This window comes from Gadus morhua, chromosome 2, assembly GCF_902167405.1.
Source record: "Gadus morhua chromosome 2, gadMor3.0, whole genome shotgun sequence".
NCBI classification, from domain to species: domain Eukaryota; kingdom Metazoa; phylum Chordata; class Actinopteri; order Gadiformes; family Gadidae; genus Gadus; species Gadus morhua.
In genome coordinates, this window is record NC_044049.1 from 8350809 (window position 1) to 8364439 (window position 13631).

The 13631-nt window shown below is 46.1% G+C and overlaps 1 protein-coding gene across 2 annotated transcripts; it reads right to left on the reverse strand.

Moving 5' to 3' along the window:
• Positions 1 to 273: 273 nt before the first annotated feature.
• On the reverse strand, positions 274 to 12325 carry dnmt1 (DNA (cytosine-5-)-methyltransferase 1). 2 transcript variants are annotated; one of them, XM_030377170.1, is made up of 34 exons: positions 12124 to 12325; positions 11583 to 11625; positions 11294 to 11401; positions 10959 to 11199; positions 10785 to 10857; positions 10499 to 10637; positions 10380 to 10420; positions 10219 to 10273; positions 10040 to 10123; positions 9228 to 9337; positions 8980 to 9098; positions 8770 to 8862; positions 8526 to 8677; positions 7955 to 8142; positions 6862 to 7042; positions 6659 to 6756; positions 6410 to 6566; positions 6169 to 6284; positions 5869 to 6070; positions 5549 to 5682; positions 5254 to 5433; positions 4934 to 5155; positions 4385 to 4577; positions 3909 to 3999; positions 3687 to 3818; positions 2987 to 3269; positions 2503 to 2644; positions 2237 to 2403; positions 1959 to 2136; positions 1504 to 1699; positions 1216 to 1379; positions 937 to 1053; positions 659 to 752; positions 274 to 562 (listed from the first exon to the last, which is right to left on the reverse strand). In XM_030377170.1, the coding sequence occupies exons 1-34, from the start codon at positions 12168 to 12170 to the stop codon at positions 525 to 527; spliced, it is 4578 nt and encodes a 1525-aa protein (XP_030233030.1). In that variant the 5' UTR covers positions 12171 to 12325; the 3' UTR covers positions 274 to 524. The 2 variants fall into 2 exon arrangements, with proteins under 2 accessions (XP_030233030.1, XP_030233021.1); XM_030377161.1 differs by having other exon boundaries at positions 274 to 565.
• Positions 12326 to 13631: the final 1306 nt, after the last annotated feature.

Here is a 13631-nt window from a genome sequence, read left to right on the forward strand (position 1 = left end):
AACATGGGCCACCTAACTTGTAGATGTTTGATTACTCCCTTTTGGTGGATAGTGTGATGCCGCACCGGTATGTCTCCAATATCGGGGCTATCCCTAGATTTATCGGCAATGAACGCACTGAGACGAGTACATGAGATATCGACTAATGTAGTCCACTATACGTCCATGGTACATAACCGCAGTACCAAGAATTAAAATTATCAGCGACACCCGTTGCATCAATGCTGCATGAAAAAAAAAAAGCTAGGCTAAAATCAGGTGATGTGAAAACAATCCATTTATAAGCGCTTTATTTGAAATGTTACAACATATAAAAACTACATACAATTTATTCAACATCATGTGAATGCCTTTCAATACACAGTTAAAACCACATTAGAAACTTGAGGATTTCATGGAATGAAACTGCACAGAACGTCGGAAGTAGCCAGTTAGTGACACGGCTCGAAGCCAGACGAAAGATTAAAAACGATAACCCGAGAGCTCTGGCGTCGCGATCGAAGGAATGGACTTCACCGGGGAAATTAATCGATAACCTCCATCTTCTCTTGTTTCACGTTCTCTGCTGCAAAGTAAGGAATACCGTTAGTGTTCCGATGAACAATGGGTTATTTTGGGGTGATAATTGAATAAGAAGGTGGAATAAATAGGCCTTCACCTTGCACGCCCTCCTCTTTAATCCGCTCCAAGATGCACTTTTTGATCTCCAAACCGATGGCTCTGGAAAGGGGTGGAGGCACGGCGTTTCCCACCTGAGAGGATGAGATATGGCCGTCATAAATACACTAGTTTAAGATTACAATGTCCGACACCAAGGCCCTACTGCTCTGACATTTTCAAAATGATTAAGAGCAAAAAAATAGTAATAGTCAAGCGGTGCTCATAAACCTCATGTCAAGATAAACTGCCTGCTGAAGTGTCTCCAGCTGGTCGTACCTGTCTGTGTTTGTCCAGAATGTTGCCAAAGAAGCGGTAGGTATCGGGGAATCCTTGAGAGCGCGCACACTCCCTCACGCTGACCACTCTGTGCTGCTCTGGATGGAGCACTCGGCCCTGGGGATTCAAAAGAATAAGTTCAGCTCTGCCAAGAGCAAAAAAGGTCCACCTTCAGTGCCTAAAGGTGGAGCACTTTCGTTTTACCTCAAGTTGTTGTGAATCTACGACCAGCATTACATTTTCTGTAAAACGAACAATAAGACTTCTCGCTCAACACACCTGTTTGCCCATGGGCTCGGGGTTGGTCACCGTGGTGCTGAAGAAGCCGTCCCACTCCAGCCTGCCGTACAGCCCGGCCCAGTGGTTGTGACGGTTGCCAGTGTGGGGCAGGCACCAGGGAATCAGAGTGTTGAACTGCCTGTCGGCTGGGTCACACGGCGTACCTACACACAGAGCACACACGTTCATGACGAACGGAACGGCACCATGAAAAACAGGCATGCATGTTACCCATCGCACAAGGGAGCGATTAGAAATGGCCCTCAGGTCATTCAAACCAACACGCACCTCCGGAACACGTGCAAACGCCTCGGAGCGCGCCGGTGCTGCTGCGCCCGTTCTTCTTGTCGGGGTGCGTGTAGCGGAGCCTCTTGGTCAAGGTGCCGTCCTTCAGCCGGAGCTCCAGGTTGGGCAGATCCCTCCAGTCAGAACCAGGAGCAAGCGGGATTTGCCTCATGCGGCCCTCCACCAGGGCACTCATGTCCTGAACGAGAGAAACGCATCGATTGGTCCATGCCCTTTCCTTCATTTTAGTGGACACGTTCAAAGCAGACAGGAGATTATTTGTGCGTCTTTCACAAATGATTAGATTAACCGTCATGCGTCATTAGGGAGCGAACCAAAGAAGCATCCAGCTTGGAGTTACAAACTGGAAGATTCACACCTCAACCGCACTCTATAGTACAGATATACCTCTACAAAAAACAACAACATTTAGTTCGAATAAAATACAAAGCCCTTACCTTGCAGATGTGATCTCTGAGGATGGGTTGGTACTGCGTTCCCCGGATCTGCCTCTGGAACCAGGACTGGGGCTCCCCGTTGTAAGAGATCTCCAGGGAAGCGTGTCCGTTGCGGATATCCGGCAGGTCCGACATGGCGTCCCGGACGGTGATGGTTCTGTAGATTCCTCCATTGCCCCTGAAGCAGGAACGCAGTCATCGGGATTAGAACCAGACACAAGCCGACCCAAACATTCCCCCTCAACAACCAGGCCTGACGATGGGGGGGGGGGGGTTACCGTGTGACGTTGCTGAAGTACTTCTTCTCGTCCACCACCACGTTCAGGGAGCACGCCCGGGGAGCGAACACGTGCAGGGGCTCCGGGTACCGGGGCAGCTTCTCCCCCGGGGCGGCCGCCAAGATGATGGCCCTCCGGCGCGTCTGGGCCACACCGTACTGACCGGCCTGAACACCAAAGCACACACACACACACACACACACACTTTTAGTGTCAGCTCCAGCTTCACACGGGGACAAACCTGAATGCTGAAGTGGGACACCGACCTGGAGGACCCCGAAGGTACACTGGTAACCCATGCGCACCAGGCAGCGCAGGGTCAGCTTCAGCACCATGGAGCTTTTGAAGGACACAAAGTTCCTCACGTTCTCCAGGAGGAAGAACTTGGGTCTGTAGTAGTCGCAGTAACTGGAAAAAAAAAGGAGGCGATATGTTAGTCAGAAAGTTCTAAAATAAGTTTATTAAACATAAAAAGTTATGCAAGCTTTTACACTGATATTAACCAGTCAAACCTGAAAATGTAAGTATATGCAATAGTATAATTAATAGTTTATTAAGAATAAATGTCCCGAAAACAGCCGCATAAATACAGTCACTTGTGTTGACACCACTATGAAGGAGTCTTTTGCGATGGTTGATCCCGTTTGTCCCCACCGTGATGACGTTAAACGCCTCGGTCAGCACTAATCGTTTTAAGTGTTTGCTACATCACCCAGCTCTATTGAAAGACAGCGTGGCGGCTCCACGTACCTCAGGTAGGAGACCACCAGGGAGTTCTTGAACTTGGAGTAGGTGCGCGAGTTGAAGCGGTTCATGCCACTGAAGCCTTGGCACGGCGGGCCTCCGCACAGCATCTCCACGTCGCCCTTCTGCGGCAGCTTCTGGCCCAGGGAGTTGGTCTTCTCCCCGGACATGACCAGCTTCAGCAGCACATTGCAGTCCTCCGTGAACACCGTGGTGCCGGGGTTGTTCAGCCTGAAGGCCTGAGCGGCCGGCTCCCACATCTCGATGGCCCACAGGGTCTCCGAGATGTCTGGGTGAGAAATTAATTGTTAGGAAGGAGATGCTGTGGATATATAGTATCCTCTACCACCACTTTCCACACAGCCTTCAAATGGTAGTTCCTACTGTTTAGCTTCATCGGAAACTTCGGCTTATCCAAAACGCTGTTCTCACTGCGTTTCAATTCCATTCAAAAAGCTTCATGGCACGAACACCGTTACTAATGCATTAATCTTCGTTTTCTTTCCCTAAGAGTTTTCTACTTTGTTAATGCATAATAATTAAAAAATATTTTAATTATTAACCCTAACTAACCCTTTTTTGTTGTTGTTTTTATACATTGGTATGCAAGGCGGGGCCCTAGTATTGTTAGGGTGGCTGCCTTAACCATACAGTGCTGGGGGAAACACTGGGAATACATTGTCCAACATGATAAAGAGGCACTCACCAGCCTGATGGAAGCCTTCAGAGAGCCCACCACAGCCAGAGAACACATCCAGCGTGCGGTACTTGGGCACTTTGGGCACTTGTGGTTCCTGGACGTCCTCCTGTGGCGCAGAGGACTTTCCTTTGCCTTTTCCTGAAAAGACAGCATGGATCAATAATCCCATCCATGCCTGGGCCAAGTAAATCATACAAGGGGACTCTCCGTACAAGTCAAGCGTTTTACCTTTTCCTTTGCCCTTTCCTTTACCCTTCTGGACAGAAGACCGGGCGTGGTTGGGTGGGTCCTCAAAGCCCTTTGTTTTTGCATTGTAAGCCTGTGTGTGATACAGGTTATTAGCACAACTTATCGTTTGTGTTACCATTGATCTAATGCACCCATGTCCTTGTTAACAACAATCTGCAAAGTGTAAACAAATGTGGATGACCTTACATACAAACCAAGTAAGTCAGCTACCAAGTCATAGTTAAGTTTCCCCTGCCCACTTGGATGTCAAAAAGAAAAGTCGTCACTGCAAATGTTGTGGTTCCTCAAGTTTCACATCCCTGTCTAGCACCTGTCTAGCACTTCAAGTCATATTACGATGCAGTGATGCATAAAAAAGCTTAAGGTTTAGGGTCCAGCATCATGACTGGATACATCCTTCAGCATGGTTTAAATAGCCAGCATGTGTACACGTTGAATCTTTAAGAATAAGTCACCTCAAGGAAGTAGAAGCGGTCGGGGCCACCACTGGAGAAGTCCTGCACAGACTCATTCAGGTCCTCCGCATATTCCACTTGACAGCGGCCCAGCACCTCGGCCATGCCGACGGTGCCTTCCTCCTCGCTCCAGTACAGCTGGTTAATATCTGTGTGGTAGCTGGCCTTCACGCCTTTGTGAGTGTTCTCAGGCCTGACAAAGGAAGGGTTGAACATATAATTAAAATAAACATTTCCTCATTGTGGACTAACTAATTCAGGGTAGTGGTGGATACGTCTTTTTGATGATAATCCACCTTTAATGCAGAGTACTAAATTATTTTAGACGGTTCTATAAGCCGCAAGAAACGAGATGCATGCTCAAGGCGTTATACTAGGCAATTAGTCTTTACTGCATACTTGTCATGAACAATTAAACGGATCATAAACTGTCAAATCTAGATAGGAGGTTGAAGAAACACCAGGCACAGTTTACTTGTGATCACTTCCCTCTAGAAGTCAGCAATGTACACGAAGCACTATTTTGGTGAGGCGGTTCAAACGCATTACCTGTATAATTTGTAGATCCTCAGTTTGACCTCAGACATGTCCGGCTTCCCGTTGCGTCTGTGACAGAAGATCTCCTTGATGCGGCCGATGCGGAAGGGTTTGGGTGCGTCCAGGTTAGAGCCCTTGATGTAATCCGAGGACTTCCTGTAGTACTCCGGAAACAGGTCTTCATCAACATCCTCCTTCCTGTGAGATTTCTTGACCGGACTAGCCGCCTTAACGCTGAGAGACAAGCAGAGGAAGACAAAACGTTTAACCCCGCCTGCAAAAACAAAGACTGTACTAAACGGGTGCATTGTGAGCGTTAAAGGGCAGCCTACCTGAAGTTAAAAGCGTCAGGGGGAAGGAATACACTGTCCCCCACTCTGTACTGAGCGCCTTTGAAGAGGGCCAGGGCATAGACCGCCTTGGAGTCGTGGTCCTGGGAACCCAGGGGCTCGGCCACGCGAGGGGTCTCCTGCTCCTCCTTCTCGTTGGTCCTGGCACAGCTCATGCAGTGCCTACGAGACAAACGCGTGTTCCCATCGGGTTAGACTGCAACCGAGCCAACCGCTAAGCTAGCGCGCACCGAAAGGAGCTGGAAAAGGTGACAGGAAAGCCGTTGCTGGTGCTTACTTGTGTTTCGAGGCGTCCAAGGGGACGAAGGCCGGCGGCGTTTCGAAGCGAGCGCACTCCGGCTCGTACCAGAACTGGTAGAAGAAACTCTTGCCGTCGTCCTCGATCACTTTTATCTCATCGTCCATTCCACCCTACACGGTAAACGACACATTTACACACACACACCCATCTCAGTAGCGTCATACAGGGGGCAATTCCATTTTAATACAACTATATCTGAAAAAGTTTTGAAGTAAAAACACGTCAAGGCCGGACCACCCCCATCTGATTTTCAACATTTCCCTTGTGGAAAAGAGGTTAAGCCAGTCTTGCCGTACCTCCATGGCCCAGTTGTCGGTGGGGGCCTTGTACATGACATTGACTTTGCTCTCCACGTAGTTGAGCTGCATGTCTTCACAGTCGTCCACCAGCATCAGCTCCAGTGGGTCGGAGGACTCTCCCAGCACGGTGGCCGTCCCCCGAAGGAACCAGTGTGCGTGGAACATCTTGCCGCTGCCGTCCTCCCACATGGAGGTGATCCTGGAAAAGGCGTAACCGGTTTTAGTTCAGTTTCACCTGTGGCCTCCATGATTTCAATCTCACTTTAAAAGATTGCCTTCCGGGAAATGCAAGCAGACCTGGCCAGGTAGAGGGCAGTAGTCGGATCCTCTGAAGACACCGAGACGCAGTCTCCCACCTCCAGGAGCTCTTCATTCACCTTCACCTTCTTGTAGTACCGCCTCTTTCCCTCAGTCTGAAATACAAACAGGTAGAATCATTACAAAGCCCTCTAAACCCCTGAAGGGACCATTTATGAAAATTAATCCATGGAAAATTGTAAACTCAAGGGCTAACTATGAGCCATTCTGGCAGGTTTACCTCGACAACCTCTCCCACCCACGAGAGCTTGACCGAGGCCTGCTTCTTCTTCTTTGCTATGGGGACCTTCTTGCTGCTCTTCTTTATCTCCACAATTATATCTTCCTCTTCGATGTTCTCATCGTCCTCCGCCTCCTTTACTGCGAGGTTCGGACACCTTAGCATAGAGGGAGCAAGATTACATTCATAGAACGGGCTGGATCTCTCGACCCAGGGGTTTAAAGAAACCAACGTCAACAGTATTCTCACCTCCTCTGTCGACAGGCCTGCTTGCTTCTGCCACTTCCGCCAAACTTGATCATGTCCTTGCATGCGACGCACTTGCCACAGTCTGAAGACTGGCATACCTAATGATAGCAGAAGGTGCACAGAATTAGGGGAAATTCTCTTCCCCTTTCAGCGTTGCCCTACACAGGGCATTGCGGGACCCGTATGTTACATATTGAACATACTTCACAGACACCACAGCGTTGCCTCTTGATGCCGCCATCCTTGTCTATCTGATCAATCTGGTCGGAGAAGAAGGTGTCAAAGATGGTGTAGACCAGCTTGGTGGTGGTTGCCTTGGTGGGTCCCTTGAGGTCCTTTTCGATCTTGGTTGGGTGGCGTATGGCCTGTCTTCTGGCGGCTCTCCTGTAAAGGCAACATAGTGTTTTGGAGGAACAGCCAGTTGGGTGTGATGGCAGTAAACCGGGGATGCATGAGTCAAGATTTCCTCAAGACTTTGGCCCTGGTGAAGGAGCCGATGAACAAGCCATGCAACACAACGATCAAGCAAATGGCTATGATGCAAGAGAGTTAGTCTTGATAAACGGATGGTATACAAGCACACGTTCAGGAAAAACACGGGTAAAGGCTGCCTCAAGTGAAGGCTGTCCAGCATTCTGCCTACGTGAGCGAAGCTCCACGAAGGCAGAGGGGATTTCGCTGTTTAGAATGTGCCACAATTACATGAAACGGCATGATAAAAAAAATGTTTAATACTTGAAATGCCCATTGAGGCGAAATTTGCATTTTATTAACTTGGAAAAACATCCTTGCAGAAATTTTTTACTCTAGTTGAATTCAAAAAGTTGAATTCCAAAAATTGGATTTAGTTGAATTTACTCTAGTTGAACCCCCCAAAAAGATTGTTTGTAATAGCATTTTTCCAACAATTGTGAAGGACAAACATTTGAATAAAATACACCACGCATGTGGGTGAAGCAGTCAGAGCTAGGCCTACCTACCAGTACAGCAGCATGCTGCATTAGGAATGTTAAGAGGAGTGTTAGACGTTGGGAGAAATAAGAGGTGCAAGGAGCAGGAATATGTGGCCACAAGCAAAACAAAAATAAAAACAGGGGGCAAATGTTAAATTCCAAAGCAGTCATCTGGCATAAGGACTTGGGGGACTAAAAACCTTTTCTGCAATATTAAAAGTACTGTAATTTAACAAAACGTACACAAATTTGAAGGAATTAAAGTGACTACCTAAAAAAGGCAAAAAATATATAAATTCGGTCCAAAATATAATAGGTCACTACTAAGAGTGTTTGGCCGCACCTCTTTCCCAGGGTGACTCCGGCCAGTTTGATGAGGTCCCTCATGCAGGGGGTGACTATGATGGGCTGCTCGTCCTGGTCTCCGGCCTCGTCGTAGCTCTCCACCTGCTCCACCACAAACTGGGCGTGGCGCAGCAGCGTGTCCTCTGTGAAGCTGTTGAAGTTGAGCCCTGCGGGAGGCACTGTGGTCTGCAGGGGCAGGAGGGATAAAAGACGTCAGATTAACAGCGAGACTTTCTGGATCACTGCCATGACCGGCCTGTTTTGGAGGGGGTGACCAAGGTGGAGCATATGCAAAAAGACATGACGGCATTCTTATTAAGTGGGAAGAATTCCCTTTCCTTATACAAATAGGGAATCTTTTTTTTTATGCTGAATCTCAGTGGCTTGTCGATCTGCACATTTGAGCGGTCACACTCAATGTTCCAAAGTTTGCTAGTTTCTTGCATTAAATCTCAGATAATTGTGCAGCCCATTGTATGCCCACTAAAGCTTTATATAGTCGTGTGGCAAACGTGGGATGTCACGGCCCCCATGCCCATCAATTAATTTTTTTTTTACAGTCTGCTCACCTCGATTTTGTTGAGGAGGTCCTCATAAGAGACGTCAGGGTTCTTCTGTAGGAACTCCACCACTATCTTACTCATGTAAATCTTCTCCTGCATGAGTGCAAAGATGTACGAGTACTCTTCACTGGGCTGCATCAAGATGTAATCGGCAAAGGCTGCAAATCAAAATCATAGGTGACTTAATATAAATAAAAAAAATAGTCAATGAGGACCAGACTGTGGTGGACTGAAGACAAGCAATATGTACCTGTAGTGAAGCCAATCAAAGCCTTCTCTCCACCATCAAACCCTGTGATCCACCAAGCATTGATGGGCCCGAGCTTCTTAGCAGGAACTCCCCCTGCAGATTTAAAGTAGCCACTTGCTTAATATATTGACTGGGTATGATTTGGAAAAGATGATAAAAAAAATTATAACATCAACATTGCTGTTTTTCAATAGGCAACACATGCAGTACCGTCCAAGCAAGGGTTGTCATCGTAGATGGGCTTAACCACACAACTGAAGTAGAGCTCCACGTTCTTCTCGATCAGACCAGCGTCAAAAGGGCAAAGATGGCCCTTCTTGTCGTACACGCTGCAGGACAAAACAAGTCATATTTTAACTGCAGCACAAGAGGTAGCATGGGTCTGGGAATCTTTTTATTAACCAACGGTCAGAAGTTGGTGACCATGTACGCAAGTAGACATGCAAGCATCACTGCACCTGAAGTTAGTGATTTTGTGTTGTGGGAGGTCCTCGTAGCTCTCAAATCCATCCTCATTTGAGTCAAACAGTGACAGGCGCTCATCCGTAAGCATCTCCGGCTCATCCAGCTGCAGAAGAAAAAAAGTTGTCTTAATTGCGACAGTCTACTGGTGGTCATGACTAAGATTTAGCATAATCTCATTAGTCAGACCCATTGTCGACTGATCGGCAAATCAGGATCTCTTTTATTAACAGCTTAATAACGATTCCCAATTTGGGACTCAAGTGTTTTAATCGCTTGGTAATAATTAGTTGCTTATCAGTTTCCCACAGCCGTCTACAGGCGAGGCACAGTGTTGCCGCTAAATGAAAGCGCTGCCTCTGCCAGACCATTCCCCTCAACATAATATGACAACGTGCGTGTTCATGACACCATCTGCTTTTAAGGGAGAAAATATAGGCTACGATTGTCGATTACCCTGACATAAAATTATGAATGCCAACAGTACCCGGTCTCTGGAGACAGAAAACACCATCATGTGATTATGCACGCATTCACATAGGATCATGACAAAAGCGCATGAATGAAGAGAATATCGGAGCACTTGACCAAGTTTTAAAATGCATCCGAATGATGCATTTTAGCATTTAGAACATATAGGGCACCATTCAATTTAGCAGAACAGAGAGAAAGCACGACAGAGTAATGCCGGAGAAAATCATTGTCAACGGCGCAATGGTATGATATGACAGCTGCCATTGACAGTTTGATTTTTATGTCGTTTTTTTATCTGGATTTTCTTGGCAATCAAAACTATAACTAATCCTACCGCAGTGTCAGGATCCCCCTGAAAGAACTTGAGGTCCGCGTCATCCAAGTACTGCCTGCAGTCTGGACATTTTGGAGGTGGGGTCTGGAAAATAGTTGGGACATTTTCTTTCAGATGCTGAAGGAAAACGGAAGTAGTAGAACTTGATAAGATCAAGCCACACCACAACAAGGCCGTACCTTTGCAGCAGTGACTGGTGTATTCTTTACTTCACTTGTGGCCTTCTCAGGAACACTGCAGAGAAACATGGTAAAACAAAGTTTCCCAATTTAGTTACAGATTCCAACTTGAGCAATATTTGTCCAATTGAACATCATGCATCAACACGAGTGAAACCTACCTTTCATCAGAATCAACTTTCAGACGCTTCTCTTCCCGGGACTACAAGAAATATCAACATTAGAATGTGCAATTTGTGGCAACTCAGGCTTCTATTAAATGCTGCATGGAACCACTTACCTCTGTTCCATCTTCCTCCTCCTCCTCTTCTTTCTTGACTTCTTTCTCTCCATTCTGCTCACTTTGCCCATTCTGTTCCTTCTGCCCATTCTGTGCAATTGAGTCTTCTCCATTTACCTCATCAGACTTCCTCTTTTGTCTGTATAAAAGATTCACAGCGACAGTTAATGCAAGACAAATCACTCTGTCCCACCCAGAGGCACGGGACCATAGAGCCCCTTGTAGCCGCCATTTGACACGTGTTCCAGATCACCGGGTACAACAAAGCATTAAAGAGGATACTCACACTTTCGGGAACATGGACATGATGGTCGGCTGTTTTCCACTGTTCCTTGTGACCCGGGCGCTTGCAGGCGATTCTACAGTCACAGGGAGGGCCATGATTAGGTCATTCAAATACGATTCTATACATTGAGGCTGCTACCGACAGTCTGAATGTGTGACCGCTGTCCCTACTTACTCTTTGAATCCGAGTCCGACTTGCTCTTTCGGCCATTCTTTCCTTTAGCAGCGGTGGGGGACTTCAGAGGTGCCGCCTCTTCCTGGGTGTCCATGGTTACCTCTGCGTCCTCCTCCCCTTTGTGGGAGCCGTTTGTGGCCAGACCGTTAGTCTTCCCACTCTGCCCATTCACACCCTCGCCATTTGTGGACTGGGACAGCTCCCGTACCAATAAGGCCTTGACTTTGGAAAGGTAGCCCTCCTAAAATAAGGGGGGGGGGGGAGCATGCAGAACAATGAGCGATGTAGAAGAAACTGTTGCAATGAGGATTTTGAGTAAATAAAGGAGAACGGACCACGGAGATCTCTGAACTTTTCATCTTCTCTTTCAGGCTACTGAGCTGGTCTTGAGCGTCATCATGCAGGAATTCCTGGACCAGCTTGAGCTTCTCCTTCACACGGTCCTGAGTGGAGAGGGTAAAGAAACACAGCACTAAAAACAAACTTGCTTTCATTAGCACCACAAATACAAACATAAACTCGGATTCTGCAGGATTAAGAATGTATCGCTTCATACCACAGTTTGTAATATGTAATCAATCATCCTAAAACGTAAATGTCTAAACGACCTGGTTCACAACTTACCTCATCTGAAAACCCATCGTCCTCCTTCTCCAATACCTGCAGCCTTAATATGAAACAACGAATACGGGTTACATTTAGTTAATAGTTCAATAAAGATCGAAATAAAGTAGTATTAACCGAAGGAGACACAAATGAAAACATAACAACAGTGCCCGGCATCGCTGTTGTTATTCAGTCAGCTCAATGACAGTGAGCGAGCTGCACTCTGGACAACAACACTTCCTGAGTGGCGCCAAATCCAACACGTTGTTCTGCCCACACACGCTAAATCGCAAACAAACCCACATAAATGGATTAATGAATGATTAAATACTATGCGTCATCCGTCCTCAAAAAGGTTATTAAATCGATGACGCTAACGTTAGCGGAAACTTTTAAGGCACAAGTGCGTCATTGTTCAGCGATGCAGTAACATAAGTTATACAGCCAGGAGTACGATTAACGCAACATGAACACAAATTAGTGAAGCATTTGTCAGCTCGCCTTTTGCAACAAACTGAACGCATGCTACATTGCATGATTAGCATCCTGCTTACTATACCTTTTCCTGACATCCTCGGGCAGAGACAATGAGGTCTTGGTTGGCATTGTGAATAACTATCTAAAAGTCCGAATAAAATGACTAAAATGCCTTAAAAATGGTAAAACAATGTTAAAAAGAAATACTGGTGACAACAGTACGCGAGCAGAGAATGCCAAGTGTCTTCCAATGGATGCTATATGCAGTTCGGGCGCGCGGGCCGTCTTTTCGCGCGAAACCCGGGTATTTTGGAATCTACCAGTGCAGGGATGAAGGGGGGAGTCCAGCAGAGACTGCGATACATAATGTGTAAAATTTCATTCCGCACTACGTTAACAATATCTTTAAAACATTATTAACAACTATTTAAATTGATTGTTGAGAATGTGTTGCAATCTTACGTTTTTTAAACGTTCCTGGAGGGATAACTAAAATATAATATACCCCAGTGTTTGCAACAAGTGCGCTAGTCAAGTGAATAAGCGGAAGAAATCAAATTGAACAACAAAGTGCCATCGTCGTCATTGGTCAATGGCTTATAATCAACCTCTGCATGAAGTAATTATTAATAATGGCTTGCTCGTTATCCTTTCAATGATAGTGATCAAGCGCAGGAAATCCAATGTATATCGTTGTCTTTTTACTAGATATATATGAATAATGTCTCACAATGTGACTACATAAAGGAAATCTGTAGACGTTGGTTTCTGCTCTTTGTGGGGATTCTGTGTAGGTTGGCCAATCATTAAAAATGCAACACATGTCAATTCACAATCGGCCATTAGCTTTTATACATTTTGTGTTTGAGTAACCGTCTTTGTAAATAATGTATTTGATTACTTGATACTTGAACGTTTACGAATCATTAGCCATGATGAGTAACCTATGACGTTTCTCAAATGTCTTTGTTTTTGTTTTGTTTGAATGCAGTTAACAGTTTCGGACAAAAGGTGGCACTGTTTAGTTAAAAATATACCTTAAGGGCCATCCTGCAAATCGTTTTTCGGCCACTACGATGTGGCATGAGGCTGCATATATACTACAGCCTCATGTATTTGTGTAGCCTAAATGTTTTAGCTATACCCTACATATCTAAGACACCTTAATCCAGAAAGAAGTACCATGTAATTTCCTATCTGAAATCATAACTAATACTTCCGTTTTTAATCTTTAGAAAACTTTTGCTTGCATGAATTATTTGCAAGCGTAGGCCTTTATATGGTTTAATGTATTGCTGAATCAATTCCCAAGTATAGCTTTCGGCACTTCCGCCCATCTGCGTAAGAGTGTGATTTCTCTGGTAAAGTGTTTTTATTTGTTAGCACATTTCTGGAACACATTAAAAGTGATCCCTCCGCTTTGAAGCGCTTTTGTGTACACAGCTTGGCCTGCAGGTTTGTGAGTGTGATGTCATATCCTGCAAGGCACTGGAAAGTCTTGGCAGCCATCCCAACGGCACAGCCTCCTGGGGCTTATTCAGCCAGCGTTTCCCACCCAGGAATCCTGGACGTCTGACAACAACCAGCACC